Below are 14862 nucleotides of genomic sequence, written 5' to 3' on the forward strand. Positions count from 1 at the left end.
CACTGTACTCTACATGCCGGATAAAAAGTATGTAAGTAGGCCTAGCTAGTACTTTCTCCTCAATACCGGGAGCTATTTTGGAACATTGTCCATTACGATCCATGCCACACTTGCCTAGCCCAGCAGGGAACAAGGAGAATGGTGCCACAGACCCAGTATTTACCCGACAATTTATATCCCCGCATGGACCCAGCGTCGATGCTTTCCGGGGTTGGTTAAAATCCGGGGCACTGTCGTTGCCAGATTGCGGCTACAATCAGTGTCATATGCAGTCCATGTTGTGACATTTGATCACCCGATTAGCGACTTGCTGTTAGATCTCTCTTTCAGGATCGTCAACTTCCTTCCTCCACCCCCTCCCGTCCCTGGGATCTCGTGGGCTGAACAGCCTGGGATTATCGTTTCCCACGATCTAGTGTGACATCTCGCAAAATTCGGCGGATAGGCCCCAGTGCCCTTCGAGCCTCACGGAAAGACATCCCCATTGATTGCCTGCACGATGGATAGGGACAACGCCAAGGACGGCCCCGTCCTTAAACACTTGGACGATGCCGACACCGGTGTTGATACCTATGCCACGATCATGGCAACAAACAAACCCGACCCGCGAGGCCCCGGATACATCAGGCTATACCTCCTTGCCACAGTGTTGTTCTTCTGTTCGACCATGAATGGTAGAGAAGTTCCGCTCTCGTACTGTATTTTCAACAGCTAATTCGACGTAGGATATGACAGCGCTCTTCTAGGGTCCATCAACGCATTACCCAATTACACGGAGTACTTTGGGCTTCCTGCAAAGGGCAACGCAAGCACTGGCATCGTGTTCGCCATCTTTCAGGTACAATTCGGTGGCAGAGCGTATTGAAATAAGGTTGCTAATATTGGGTCAAGGTCGGTCAAATGTGTGGTGCCCTCTTCATCTGGATGGCTGATTGGTACGGTCGAACCTGGCACATCTTCTTCGGCTGTTTGGGCGTTTGCATCGGGGCAATAATAACGGCACTATCAACGAGTCTGCCCATGTTTATTGGCGGTCGCTTCATCTTGTCGTTCTTTGCTACCTGTGCTCACACGTCTGCACCCCTTTACTTGGTCGAGATCGCGCCTGCTCGATATCGTGGCACTGTCGCAGGCCTCTACAACACCTTTTACAACGTGGTACGTGACAATTCAACAATAAAGAGAGGGACTGGAGTGGGAGGCTGAGACTTGAAATGAGTTGTTGAGGCTTGTGCTAACCGTCACCCTTTTCATGTAGGGCTCAATATTGGCAACATCGGCAGTATACGCGTGCCACCGCTACTTGAGTGATCGCGGAGACTTGGATTGGAGAATACCGTTGTGGCTTCAGATGGTGTGCCCTGGGCTTGTGTGTGTCTTGATCAAGTTCTTCCCTGAATCTCCTCGATGGTCAGTTGTCCCTCAACCACGACCTCGAAGGTTTGACTGACCCTACTACAGGCTCGTCGCCAAGGACCGACATGACGAGGCAAAACGTATCATCGCAATCTATCATACCAACGGGGACCTCGAGCATCCTCTCGTAGACCTGCAGATGAAGGAAATGATTATCTCGCTTGATCCAGCCCACGTACCTTCGTGGAAAGATCTCTTCGACTTGAGGGTCCTCGTCGAGAATCGGTCTAGCAGGTACAGACTTATGCTCAATGTAGCGTTTTCTTGGTTTGGGCAGTTCAGTGGAAACAACATCAGTGCGTTCTTTGATGCAACAGGCTTTTTGTCTCCTGAAGCAACTGACACATGCTAGTCTCGTACTACCTGCCCATCATGCTTGCGGTCGTCGGCATCACCGATACGAACACGAAACTGATACTCAATATCGTCTACTCCGTCATTGGCTGGGTCTTTTCGACCGCGGGCTCCCGTCTTCATGACGTTGTCGGTCGCCGCAAGATGCTCATTTCCACCACCGCAGGTATGACAGTCTGCCTAGCCCTAGTCGCCGGCTGCTCGGCAGCCTACACAGACTACGGCAATAAGATGGCGTCCACTGTCAGCATCGTCTTCATCTTTGTCTTTGGTGCCATCTTCGCCACGGGCTTCACGCCGATGCAGCCCATCTACCCGGCCGAGGTTGTCAGCAACAAGATGCGTGCCAAGGCGATGGGGACTTTCAAGCTTACGGCAGGTGCGGCGGGATTCCTCAACACTTTTGTTGGGCCTATTGCGCTCTCGAATGTGAGTACATCTCCGCATACTGACATGATGGGATATGCTGTGCTGGTGTACTGATGCAATCAATCACTGACAGATTGGGTACTGGTTTTATGTCTTCTTCGTGGCCTGGGACAGTTTCGAAATGGTTTTCATGTACTTCTTCTTTGTTGAGACCAAGGGTTTCACACTGGAAGAGCTGGATGAAGTGTTCGAAGCAGACAGCCCTCGTAAGGCCTCGGTAGAGGCAAAGAAGAGACAGCAAGTGATCATGAGGGCCAGTACGGCTGCGCCCTGAAACAAGTTCTTCCGTGAAATATAAGCCGCGGCATGGCTTGCATTAGATCATCCCGAATCAGACGAGATCTATCTCAACCTCGGGTTTCTTCTCAAGCCAAGATTCATCTCTCAAACAGAACCACCCAGCCCGCTTCCACTTGCCCTCGTGCGGGACAATGATCAACCCCTCTTTGTCAATCAGCCCAAGACCCCAAACCTCTTCGAACTGCGCTGCTTCCTCTGGCACATCAAAGCACCCCACAGCAACGACGTTGTCTCCGTTGCCTGTCGTATCTGGTTTTTGCCCGTTCGAGACGAGCAAGACTGAGTGGGGCAGCATCTTTTTGTAAGGTAGCCATCGCTTTCTTGTCTTATCCGCCTCAAACCACTCGACAACGCCCGTCTTGATCAGAGTCGCCTTGGCCGTGCGCCCCAAGATTTGCAGCGTACAAGACGGCATGTGAAGGACAGTCACATCACAGTCTTCTGCGGCTGTCCATCTGGTTCCCAACGTGGGTTTTATCTTGACGTATTTGCTGTCCTGGAAGAGTTTCGATTTTCTCGGATTGTAAATGCGACGAAGCGGACCTTCTACAGACGCCCAGGACCATGACGGCGCGCGAATTACCGGCGCTGGGGCAAATGGAGTCGGTTTCGGACGCGTCACTGAGGTGTTGAAGAACGCATGCACTTGGTTACGTGGTTTCCACAGCAAGCCTCTGACCAGATCGTCTTCCCAGATGCCCGCGAGATAGCGAGACTTGAGCACGTCTTTCGCAAGAATCGCGATGGACGCGATGGCGGCGAACACGTCATGCGGGTTCGATAGAGCTCTCATTGTGAACGAGTCGACGAAGTCGTACCACATTGAGAGGGTGGTCTCCTTATCAGCCGCGGAATGGGGGACGCCCCTGGAGAACCCAGGAGTCAGAAAAGTGGGCTTGAGGTCTTGGAAATCGACTTGGCCGTCTTCCCAGTTCTTTTCCTCTCGGCATTGGTAGATGGTCTGTTCCTGGCCGAATATGATAGCCCGCGTTGAGAGCTTTTCTTCCTGAAAACACCACCCGCGCGTGGACACTGGCCCGATGAGGGTAGATCTCGGAAGACAGACGCCGATTGTGTCTTTGGTGTCTGGGCTCAGCGGCAAGGTGCATGGAGGGACTTTTTGATCAAGTCCATTTGCGAGAAAGCCGTTGCGCGCGTCGTCCGAACGACCGGCAATTATGGTCAAAGCCGCGTTGCCATAGACGTGTGCCATACGTTGCGATTCGAAAGCCCAGTCATCGGCATCGCCCTGTATGATGCAAAGGGCGTCGATCCAGAGATACGCAATGCCGAGCGTGCGTGCGAATCGAATGGACTCTCGATGAGTCTGGGTAAGCTTCTCTTCTGTGACGCCATCCAGAAGCTCATCTTTGGTCTTATGCGTTAGGGTGAACGTATCTTTACCGGGCCCCCAGCAATAGGAAAGAGCAATGTATGGCTCCCTAAGGCCACTCGTGACTATCAGTCTCGGCTTTTCGCCGATGCGGCCAACCTCAATGACGCGAGTTGGCATCTCCGAGGACCTCGGTGTACAGAGCTTGTGAGAGTCTTTGCACTTTTTCAAACGCCAACCTGCTAGGTCTATGTAGAGGTTAGGATCATGGTCCGCAATGATGTATCGTTCGATGAATCTGCGGGCTGCTGGCGTTTTACGGCTTCTGCAAATGTTCAGTTCTCATGCAATGTGCCAAGTCCTGGCCCAAGAATAAGGACTAAAAGAACTTTGAACTTGGAGGTCTTACGCGAAAAGAGACAAACGCGAGGCAAATGGCATCCCGGGGCGATTGGTCTCTTCCATACCGACATCAGGATGCATTCTGCCGCACGAGATCCATATGGCACATCCCGGGAGCTGGTGGCCGACGCCGCGGTTGCCTTGCCTCACCTCGCCATGGAGCCAGATGCTCGGAACAAACGTCTCTTCCTCGTAGCCTGATGGTATCTGATCATTGAGAAGGGCGTCCGTGACGCTATGATGAATGTCATCCATGACGCGGGTATAGCATAGGTTGCAGAAGGGACATTTCGCATCGGCACTCTGCTGGAGGGCCTTCAGGCTGGGGTGAAAGCGGACATCTGTGGCATCTAGCTGCTCAATGTTGAGCGTTGAACAGATCTGGCAGAGGGACATGATTGCGGCGTACGTCCTCCCAATATCTTAGTCGACGAGACGTTGAAGTGATTGCCTTACAGAAGGCACGGGAAGCATGAAGTTGTGAAGTGAGCGTGGTCCAGCATCCCGGCCACGAACAGCTGACACCATGCCAGTCAGTGGGACTTTGGAATGGGTGCATAGCAAGGATCCTATTGGTCATTGAACCGCTAAATGTCCTAAATATGCAGGTAATACGCCAAGTTTTGTCGGGCTCCTTTGGACTGAGAGCAATCCACTAAGTAACTGGCGGCCAAGTTGTGAGGAGGAGTCGTAGACACTGTCATCTTGGAGTACCGTAGACACTGAGATCCTCCCGATATTATTGAGTAGAGTGAAAAGTAGGTGATGAAAGAGAATAACAAATTCTAATAGGATTAAGTAGAGAGGTAATAGTGTGACAACCCCGAGATGCTAAAGCGCGAGCTAAGTCTAGAGGAACGTACCCGCACCAAAAAAAGCCTGCCTTACATAAGCCATTTTCCACGCTAACGCGCCCTGATAAGATAAGCAAAGACCCACCCCGCCGCAATCTGGATTTTTTTTTTGATCTGGGCAGGATTGCCAGCGTCGCGGACTTTTGCTGCAGGTTCCTTTGAACATCATACTTTTCCAACACAACAATATCCACGATGAAGAGAAAGGCCGACGAGACTGCGACCGCGCCCGAGAGCGAGAAGCGCGCAAAGACGGAAACCTCTACATCTGAACTATCTTTCTCTGATCTGGGCCTCGACACTCGATTGGTACAGGCTGTCGCTGCCGAGAGCTTCAAGGACCCTACCCCGGTGCAACAGAGGGCAATTCCATTGGCCTTGGACGGCAAAGATGTCGCCGCGAAGGCGCCCACAGGTTCCGGAAAGACGGCTGCATACGTTCTGCCTGTGCTATCGAGAATCCTGAAGCGCAAAGCTGTACGTAGCAGTTTTGACAATGGAATAACTGAACCTTGCTAACCGCTATAAACTCTAGGCCGATTCTTCGCCTGCTACCACCGCCCTGATCCTCGTCCCTACCCGTGAGCTTGCCGACCAAGTTCTCAAAGCGATCGAACAGTTCTCAGCATACTGCGCAAAAGACATCCACGCAGTCAAGCTCGTCGACAAGATTTCTGATGCGGTTCAGCGTTCCCTCCTTTCGAACTTCCCCGATGTCGTAGTCTCTACACCCGCTACCGCATGGCGCAACATCACCTCCGATGCGATGTCGCTCGATAATCTGGCGTGCTTGGTTCTCGACGAGGCTGACCTCATCCTGTCATACGGCTACGATGAAGACCTCGAGAACATTGCCCGAAAGCTTCCCAAGGGTGTTCAGCTCTTGCTGATGAGCGCGACGTTGTCTACAGATGTCACTACTCTTGGAGGAATTTTCGGACGAAAGCCAACCATCTTGGATCTTGACGAGGAGGAGACAGAGAACGACAATCTGTCACAATTCGTTGTCAGCTGTGGAGAGGATGAGAAGTTCCTGTTGGCATTCATCATCTTTAAGCTGAAGCTTGTCAAGGGCAAATGTCTCATCTTCGTAAACGACGTCGACCGTTCATATCGCCTGAAGCTGTTCCTCGAGCAGTTCCAGGTCCGCAGCTGTATTCTGAACTCGGAGTTGCCCGTCACATCGAGAGCGCACGTGCTGGAGGAGTTCAACCGTGGAGTCTACGAAATCATCATTGCGTCCGACGAGAAGAGCGCAATGGGCGCCGAGGAGAGGGATGCCGAAGAAGGAGAGGGATCAGAGGCGAAGAAGGAGAAGGACTCCAAGAAGAAGCGCAAGTCGAAGCGAGACGCTGAGTTTGGCGTTTCCCGGGGTATCGACTTCAAGAATGTGGCAGCCGTGGTCAATTTCGACCTGCCGACATCAGCATCATCATATACACATCGGATTGGCCGCACAGCGCGCGCTGGTCGGACAGGCATGGCACTGTCATTCTACGTTCCTCAAGAGTTGTACCGCAAGCACGTCCCCACGAGCATAGAAACCGCAGAGAACGACGAGAAGATCCTGGCCAGGATTAAGAAGCAACAAGCGAAGCTAGGCAAGGAGGTGAAGCCTTACAACTTCAAGAAGGAGCATCTGGATGCATTCAGGTATCGTCTGGATGACGCTCTGAGAGCAGTCACCAAGGTTGCAGTTCGTGAGGCGCGTATGAGAGAATTGAAGCAGGAGATTCTCAAGAGCGAGAAGCTGAAGAGGTATGTTTGTTCAGCCTAGGCTTCTCATGCCCAATGCGGGATTTGACTTGAACCTTGCTAATCAGCTAATCAATCATAGATACTTTGAGGAGAACCCAACAGAGTTGCAGCACCTCAGACACGACGGAGAGTTGAGAACAGCCAGGCAGCAGCCTCACCTGCGGCACGTTCCTGAATACCTGTTGCCGAAGGAAGGCAAGGAGTCACTCACAAAGAATGACATCGGTATGGTGCCGTTCCGAAAGATTGGTGGCAAGCAGAGGAGGAATAAGAGCAAGCCCGGCAAAGGCAAGAAGGTGGGAACGAGAAAAGTCAATCCTCTGAAGACTTTCAAGGCACGGAGAAAATGAGTAAAAGCATCAATCTTTTCCGGAACCGGTGGAATTAGATACTAATAGCGACTCCCATTGTTTCCTGTATGTTCTCACCGCGACGTACCTTATCGAAGGCGAGACTGAGTTCGAGCCCCCCGGTAATGATAGCTGCGAGTTCCGTTCTGGCCGTATCTCAATCTGCGTCATATTCATTGCCGCTCCCAATGCGCCGTTGGCCACGCGGCTATCGCAGGGTCGATCTGCGCGTTGACTACATGTAGTCGTCCGAGCTATGACGATCTCATGTGATCGTGGAAACCTACGAGTCCTTTATTCTCTCGCATTCTCTGTTGTCAATCCGATTGGATCCCAGGTCAAGAACAGATCACGAACAGCCTCAGTAAATATAGTTAAGGTGCTCGAACTCTTGGTCTTTCGGTTCTCAGTCCATAGTTGGCCTAGTTCACAAAGCCAAGCCTTTACACTCGCGGCTCAACCGATCTGACAAGAGAGAAATTCTCCCCGAACGCTGAAAAAGAACAGAACACTGACCTGCCATTAGGCCTGCTGCATGTCATCGGGGCGTGGTCCGAAGATGCTTCTGATCTAAGCTGACAACCCGGGGAGGGAAGAAAATGGAACGGCCGAAGTCCATGCTCAGACGGAGATAGAGCGCTGGAGCCATACACGGTGTGTTTCGGCACGAGTCGAAAAGTCATCCCATCTCTCGGCCCTTGCGAACCTCCCTTCATTGCAGCTCCCCGCGCCTCGAAAGTGACGAATCGCATAGGGTTCCGAGAACCCTCGGCGGTCCGATGCGAAGCTTGTGGCATCGCGGATGGCCCCGGAGCACGGATGACGCACCCGTCGCAGCTCGGGGGTATTGATTCTTGGCTATCGCGGAGACGCCCCGACCGCGGTTGGTCTGTTGGTCTCGCGACATCAACCGCAACTGGGGCAGTTGCCGGCGAATGGAGTAAATAGACGCGCCAGGAGATACGACTGTCCTTTTTTCTCGTCTTGGGTTGAATATGAGTCGTTGCCGCACAACCTGTCACATCACCCCGCAAGCATGCATGTCAGATATGTCAGAGCATGTGGTCACCATGCTGACGAGTTCGAGGGCGGATATAATGATCCAAGGGTGACCCGGGAGTTTGGGACGAGTCGAACCACTGAATCAGAAGTCCGCATAATTCCGCTTCCTTTTCCCATACGTACGAAAGGCACGAAAGTCGACTAGCACCACGCAGCTAATTCTTTTCAGCCCTCAACACAAAAAGGGTCGCCAAGTTTCCATTCTTGAACTAGAGCCTTGGCCTGTCTCACACACACAAGGAAAGGCGCAGGAGATATTAGACCACGATGATCGCCAGCACAATAACACAACCGGACTCACCATGCTCTCTTCAATCCTCAGATATTGAAAAGTTTGCAAGCATGGCAGCAACAGCAAAGCCGAACACGGCGGCCGGTGCCGCAATCTACATGCCCATACTCCTTCGCTACATCTATGACCCGGTCGTCCTCGGCTTCTACTGCCCGAAAGCATGGCGTATCACATCAAGACGCATGCGGGAGTTCTTCAACAGGCACATCTCCAGCGCCTCGGCCCGTTCACAGTCGCCCAGCCTCCGCAGAACATCAGATACCAACGCCTTCTCACCCTGTCGGATACTGGATATCGGCGTCGGCACGGGATACTTTCTCAAGCATGCACCCATACCAGCCGGGTCCGAGGTCTACCTCGCCGACCTCAACTCCGCGGCCCTGGAAGCAGCTAGAGAACGAACGCTAGACGCGCATCCCGAGACGACCTGCGAGACCTCTGTCGCCGACTTTCTAGACCCCCTGGGAAAGGGCCTATGTTGCAAGGACCTTGGCGGGGGAGACTTTGACGCGATTTCCGTCATGATGCTGCTGCATTGCGTGCCTGGTCCGCCGTCGAATAAGGCCGAGGCTTTAATGCGCTTGCGACATCTGCTGGCGCCGGGCGGCACGATATTCGGGATGACGATCTTGGGACGGGGCGTGAAGCACAACCTGATGGGGAAGCATCTCATGTTTTGGCACAACTTACTGGGTGTATTTGGGAATACCGAGGACGACGTGGAGGGCTTTGTGGGGCCGTTGATGGAGGTCTTTGAGGATGTTAGGTGGGAAGTTTGTGGGACAATGCTCTTGTTCGAGGCTAGCAAGCCAAGGGCACAGACGCGGGATACGGCTACGAGTATACATCTCTCGTGAGTGGCATGATGCAGACGGAGTCCGAAGAAGCGGTCTAGGGGTCACCACATTGTACGAAAAGCGGAGGAAAATTTTGACGAGACTTACGAAGTAATGATTGGAAAAAGATTAAGTATGATTAGGCCTGTGGAATACAAGAGTGAGCAGTGGTACAGTCCTAGCAAGCTTATTTCCATCCGTTGAATTGACGTGATGTCTCTTTTTAAAGTTGCCAATGATCTGCTTGCCATCGCCGAAATGAAACTGGGTTTAGGTCCCTAGGGTGTGCTGGATAGAACTAGCCAAAAGGTTAAAACGGTACTCACCAATGGAACTTACGAATGGTCAAATAGGAAGTCGTCCGCCGGGCACTTGGAGAAGTACCTCAGAGTTGATAGAAAGTAAGACCTAAGTTGTGATTGTTCAGTAATACCCACAGAGGTGGCACCACAAGGTGGTAGGACATTCAGTCAATGTCTTTACGTGCTGCTGGCCCAACTTCGTGTATAAAATTGGATCTTACAGTAGCCTAATGAATTTTACTTCCCCGACCGTTGTTAGCTTGTACTGACGCGTCATATCTCTCCGGATAGCCGGCACCACAGATTCATTCTATAAGACGGTGACAAATGCCAAGGCCAAAGGAAAGTAACAAGCCTTTTCTCGCAGGTGCCGATCCGTCTTGGACGGATGCACAGATATCGGGGTAGAGAGTGTGACTCCACGTAGTCGGTCTATGTTATTCCATCTATATGCATACAATGGGTGTCTGAATAACGTGCCTAAGGCTCCGATCATTTCTATGCTGTATGAGGTCTATTCTACTTAGTATCTATCCCAGTCTGTATTTATCCCAGTCTGTATCTATCCGAGTTTATGTCTATCTCAGCCCGTCTGTGTCTAGTAGAGTCATTCCAGCCTCACATCATGGGTCTAGTATCATATCCATGATCCATCTACATACGTCAAGCCATCCATGTCATTCCTTTCCAAGTATCAGGGCATAATCAACTCTAGTGCCTGACGCCGCCGTAAAAGTGCCCTTGGCGCATCGTCATCCCGACGATCTTTGGTAGAAAGCCTGACAAAGTGTGCCTGGTAAGCCGCACAATATTACACCGCGGTTCTGACACGTCTTGGCCTGAGACCTTCCATTTTCCATCTGCCGGTAGCCAAGGCTTTATTCTCGGTGTATCTCTTCTCGATAGCCTCAAGGCTGTGCCCTCGGGTCTCGACCATCACAAGAGCTACCACGACTGTGCAAACAAAGGAGCATCCGGCGAAGAGAAAGTAAGCTCCAAAGGTTGACTTTGACAGTAATACCGGAGTAATTAGCGCAACGACATAGTTTGCAAGCTGTAATATTGCATGTCAGTATAACCCGGGGTTACATGGACTAAGGTATGAAGGGAAAGTGTCACCGAACTACAAACATACCCAGTTCGAGCTTTGTGCAAGGCTGGAGGCACTACTGCGAGTCCTGGACGGCAAGCTTTCCACCATGAAGGTGCGAAAGCCAATGGCCCAAGTGACGCTGTATACGATGGCGAAGAGGTAGATGGATACGATGACCACCCACTTTCCGGCACCCGTCTCGGCGTGAACCTCACCAGCCGCAAATAGCGAGCCCATTAGTAGCATCAAAGCGGTGATGAGAACGCCACCGAGCAGACTTGATGTCCGGCGTCCCCATCTGTCTGCTAAGAATGTTGCCGGTATAGTGGCTGCCAGGATGACCAGAGCTGAGACGCCGGATGCGAGAAATGTGGCCTCTTCACCACTCAGTCCAGCTTGTGTGAAAAGAATGGGTGCATAGTAGAGGATACCATCAATACCGCTCCACTGTTGCATTCCCAGCAAGAAACAGCCAAAGATGGTCCTGCTCCGAAAGGGTGCCGAAAAGGCTTCCTTAAAGTCGGTGAACAGTTGTCGTAAGGTTTCCAGGAGTGTAACGTCGGGTTTCTGCTCTTGTGCCTGGGCCAGGGATTGCTCCAGCAGTTCCTCACGCTCACTTTGGTCCAGGCCAAGACGGTCCAGCACGCCTCGGGCTTCTTCAACTCGTCCTTTTCCGAGAAGCCATCTGGGTGACGGTGGGACGATCCAGTACGTGCTCGAAAGAGCAAATCCCAGAAATGAAGCTACAGCCAGCGGCAGGCGCCATGCCAGGGATGAAATCTCGATACGGGCGGTGGCATAACACATGAAGTAGCCGATGACAATACCAGTGACGATGGAAAACTGCGGCAGAGCAGTGATGATACCCCGGACCCGGGCAGGCGAGATTTCCGACACTTGAACGTAAACGTTGCTTAGAAACATGCCCTCGCCGACGCCTTTGATGAGACGACCCAAGATGAAGACACCTAGGACAGGCGAAGCGCACTCAATCCCAGCGCCGCAGCCGTAGACGAAGGCGCCAAGAGAGAAGAGGAGGACGTGCCCAAAACGGTCTGCCATGGCGCCGGATACCAGAGCTGACAGGGCGCCAGGGATGAGGACGGACGAGACGATTACGCCGTGCATTGTGGGGGAGAAGTCGCCAAAGGTGTGACGGAAGGACGGCATGGTCGTAACGGGGCCAATGCTTCCTGTATCGAGGCTTGATAGATTGATCAGCATGCATGTCAGCTAGGGGGGTGGTTCGTCCGGGATCTGGGCCTAAACACTATGACAAAAGACGAAAGCGAGCTACTACTATGAAGAGCATGGCAAGGTGTATGTAGAGTAGAGTGAAGCAAAGTAGAAGAGACAGACCCCCGCGCCGACGGGCGCAGGAGCTTTGTTGGACATACCCAAACAGCATGGCAACGCATGATGCGACGATGCTTGCTCTCACATAGAGAGGGGCAGGGAACAATGCCGCCATTTTTGCCGCCGGCATTGTGACAGCGACTGGGGAAACCTTGACAGACAAAGAGCCTTTTCACGAAAGAAGAATGATAGAACCCCCTTGCGGGTGGTTAGGTTGGCAATGGTGTTTTCTCGAAGGATGCGACAGATCCCCGCGACCCTTGCCCGCGGACTCCAAAATGTCTCCGTGGGTTGCAAAATTTGGCGGGGGGGCTTATCGTGTTCTCCACCTCAACAATTGAATCGCCGGTGGCCGGGGAAAGCGTCTTCGGTCCCGGGCTGTTCTTGTTGTCTCCACTTGCCGGTTTTCGCGGTTCGCTGACTCGGGTGAGTTTGACGACCTGCGGGTTCCACTTTTACTCCGACATAGCTGACCAATGGCACAATACCGTTGCCGGCTAAGACGGTTGTCAAGGCATAGGGCGAGGAAGGCAAAACTCGCCTCTGCCCCGCTCGAATTACTCGCTATTGACAAAGTCTAATAAGTTATGGCAACTTTGCGGCAATGTATCCGCCCGTCATCCTTATTAGATTTGTGATCACCCGCTGCAAGTGTAGCACTGGCTCTTGGTTACAGCAATCAGCGTTGGCACCTTCCAATAGAGCCATCGAAACTAGTGTGGTAAAGCCCGTTAGGCATTGTGGCTGAACTTGAGAAGCTAATGATAATATTAATGAAATTGTTGAAACTAGTTTAACCCAGACTTACAAAGTGAACCATCACTTAGCACTTAGACAGGAGGAGAGCAACGGATACCCTAGCTGTTCGAAACCGCTGAATACAAACATAAAGTGAGCGATCGAGATCGCCTACAAAGCTTCCGATATTGACAATAGAATATGAACAATAAGGTGAGCTAGAAAACCCCGAACTAGTTCCCCGTCGGTGGCTTTCAGTGGCTTGTGAAGCCCGTGGAGTGGGAACGCGGCTCCGGCAGTGGTTTAAGCTTCTTGAAATCCGTATGTACGGGCCTTTTTCGGCTCCAGCTATGATCACCTGGTTGAGACAAAACGCCAATTACCTATTATGGCCACTAATTCGCTTTCGGGACAGCGTATCCCATCGGACACGGGCCGCCCACGTGAAGTACGCAAGCTTGATCCTCATGTGCACCGAAGCCTTGGCTGATAAATCACGGTGCAGGTGATTGAAACATCGACAGGGTTTGGAATACTAGAAGTTCGCAATCATTTTACCACATGCAGAACATTTTTAAACTAGTAAGTGTTCCCGCGCTTAGAGTTGAAATGGTGCTACTGTTACGTTAACGTCGAATGCCAGGCTTCGTCCAATGTCACGTACAGCGAAAAGCTTGCCGTATACTCCGTACAGAAATGACAAATGGTATGTCCTGGTATATCATAAGGTAATTAGGCTTAATTCATTCGACGTATTGGATGGTCACGGATTACCGCAGGCCCGAGATAATGGTATACGTTGGCAGAATAACTGACAGCGGCAAAACTCAATTCATCTCATCACCGTTCACTGGCTGCGACACGTGTCATGCCGTTGCTTGACTGTCGATCATACTTTTGTTGGGCCCTTGCAGCCAGTGGGACGTCAACAGGAATTCGGGATTTGGACGACATCTCAAGTGAATTAAGCAGGAGCAACTTAGTAGCGAGATTCTCGTGGAACACTGAGGCGTATTTCGGAAATGGTTCTGTCTTCTGGGTTCCGTAATCTTTGGATCGCTTAGACGACTCCTGCAGGTTTGCGTTGGCGAGGTAGCTCTAGAGAGACAGGGATACGGATGCGAAATTGATACGAACCCACTTATCCGTGACTCGAGCGATGGACTCGGAGGAATACTCCGGATTTCTCTGAGCACGCCTTGCGGGCCTTTCTCTGCTTTCCCCTCTCTTTCTTCCTACCTAGAGCCTGAGCATCTCCGAGGATGAGAGCCCTGGAAGCGATTAGCGTTGTCGGAAGCTTGGTGGTGCTCAATAAGCCGAGGTGGAGGCTTTGCCAGGTGCTGCTGTGAAACTCATGATCTTCACAGACTAGAGCCACCATTGGCTGCAGCGGCTAAGTCGTGAGGTGTTACGTAGGCGTGTCCAAACTGTCGGCACAGGGAAGACGCAATTGCCAATAATTGCCCAGGCATGGGCTCGTCAGTGAACCCGGTGCACCGGTTCGCTCAATCGCCAAGACCGAAAACATCAGCCCAAGGAAAAAAGACCTACCTTTATCTGCCGCCGGTCACAAACGATGGTTCCCAGGGCGCAACAACCAGACGGTTCCACAACTATCGCTACTGCCCATCCGGGTACGAACGGAGATCAACAGTCAGTGCTATCGTCCTAAAGATAATCAGGCAGGGTATAGAAATAGACCGGATAAGAGCGTGACAGCACTTCAATACAAGGGGACTTTCCCCGTGCAGCACTGCCCTTCCCCCGCCCGCAATCATCGCCTTGAACCCCTACTTGAAGACTTCGAGTGACCCTTATTTCGTAGATCTTCTGGGGGACGTGCTCGCAGGGCCGCGGCCTGCGGACTTGTGGCACACTACCGCCCGTGGCTCCAGAGCCCCCACTTCCATAGCGCCTGCATTATGATTGTACACTAATGTGACGAGAAATATGCCAGTCCAAGGTTACACTGGGATGAGTGGAAACA

General features: G+C 52.1%; 5 protein-coding genes across 5 annotated transcripts; 3 read left to right on the top strand and 2 right to left on the bottom strand.

The window, feature by feature from the left end:
• Positions 1–499: 499 nt before the first annotated feature.
• On the top strand, positions 500–2473 carry CCOS01_09890 (lactose permease; the record flags this gene model as incomplete). Its single annotated transcript, XM_060458047.1, has 7 exons — positions 500–674; positions 726–838; positions 892–1158; positions 1259–1410; positions 1462–1712; positions 1769–2199; positions 2273–2473. 7 exons carry the CDS (start codon positions 500–502, stop codon positions 2471–2473), a joined length of 1590 nt encoding a protein of 529 aa, XP_060311212.1.
• Positions 2474–2530: 57 nt separating this feature from the next.
• On the bottom strand, positions 2531–4630 carry CCOS01_09891 (heterokaryon incompatibility protein; the record flags this gene model as incomplete). Its single annotated transcript, XM_060458048.1, has 2 exons — positions 2531–4157; positions 4242–4630. The coding sequence occupies 2 exons, from the start codon at positions 4628–4630 to the stop codon at positions 2531–2533; spliced, it is 2016 nt and encodes a 671-aa protein (XP_060311213.1).
• A 653-nt stretch (positions 4631–5283) lies between these two features.
• Positions 5284–7196, top strand: CCOS01_09892 (ATP-dependent RNA helicase DBP9; the record flags this gene model as incomplete). The annotated part of the gene is made up of 3 exons (XM_060458049.1): positions 5284–5565; positions 5624–6846; positions 6926–7196. The coding sequence occupies 3 exons, from the start codon at positions 5284–5286 to the stop codon at positions 7194–7196; spliced, it is 1776 nt and encodes a 591-aa protein (XP_060311214.1).
• A 1404-nt stretch (positions 7197–8600) lies between these two features.
• CCOS01_09893 (methyltransferase) lies at positions 8601–9407 on the top strand (the record flags this gene model as incomplete). Its single annotated transcript, XM_060458050.1, has 1 exon — positions 8601–9407. The coding sequence occupies one exon, from the start codon at positions 8601–8603 to the stop codon at positions 9405–9407; it is 807 nt and encodes a 268-aa protein (XP_060311215.1).
• A 1092-nt stretch (positions 9408–10499) lies between these two features.
• Positions 10500–12267, bottom strand: CCOS01_09894 (uncharacterized protein; the record flags this gene model as incomplete). Its single annotated transcript, XM_060458051.1, has 3 exons — positions 10500–10742; positions 10824–11985; positions 12179–12267. The coding sequence occupies 3 exons, from the start codon at positions 12265–12267 to the stop codon at positions 10500–10502; spliced, it is 1494 nt and encodes a 497-aa protein (XP_060311216.1).
• Between the last annotated feature and the right edge of the window lie 2595 nt (positions 12268–14862).

Source organism: Colletotrichum costaricense (genome assembly GCF_030867565.1).
Source record: "Colletotrichum costaricense strain IMI 309622 chromosome Unknown Scaffold_10.1, whole genome shotgun sequence".
Taxonomy (NCBI): Eukaryota; Fungi; Ascomycota; class Sordariomycetes; order Glomerellales; family Glomerellaceae; genus Colletotrichum; species Colletotrichum costaricense.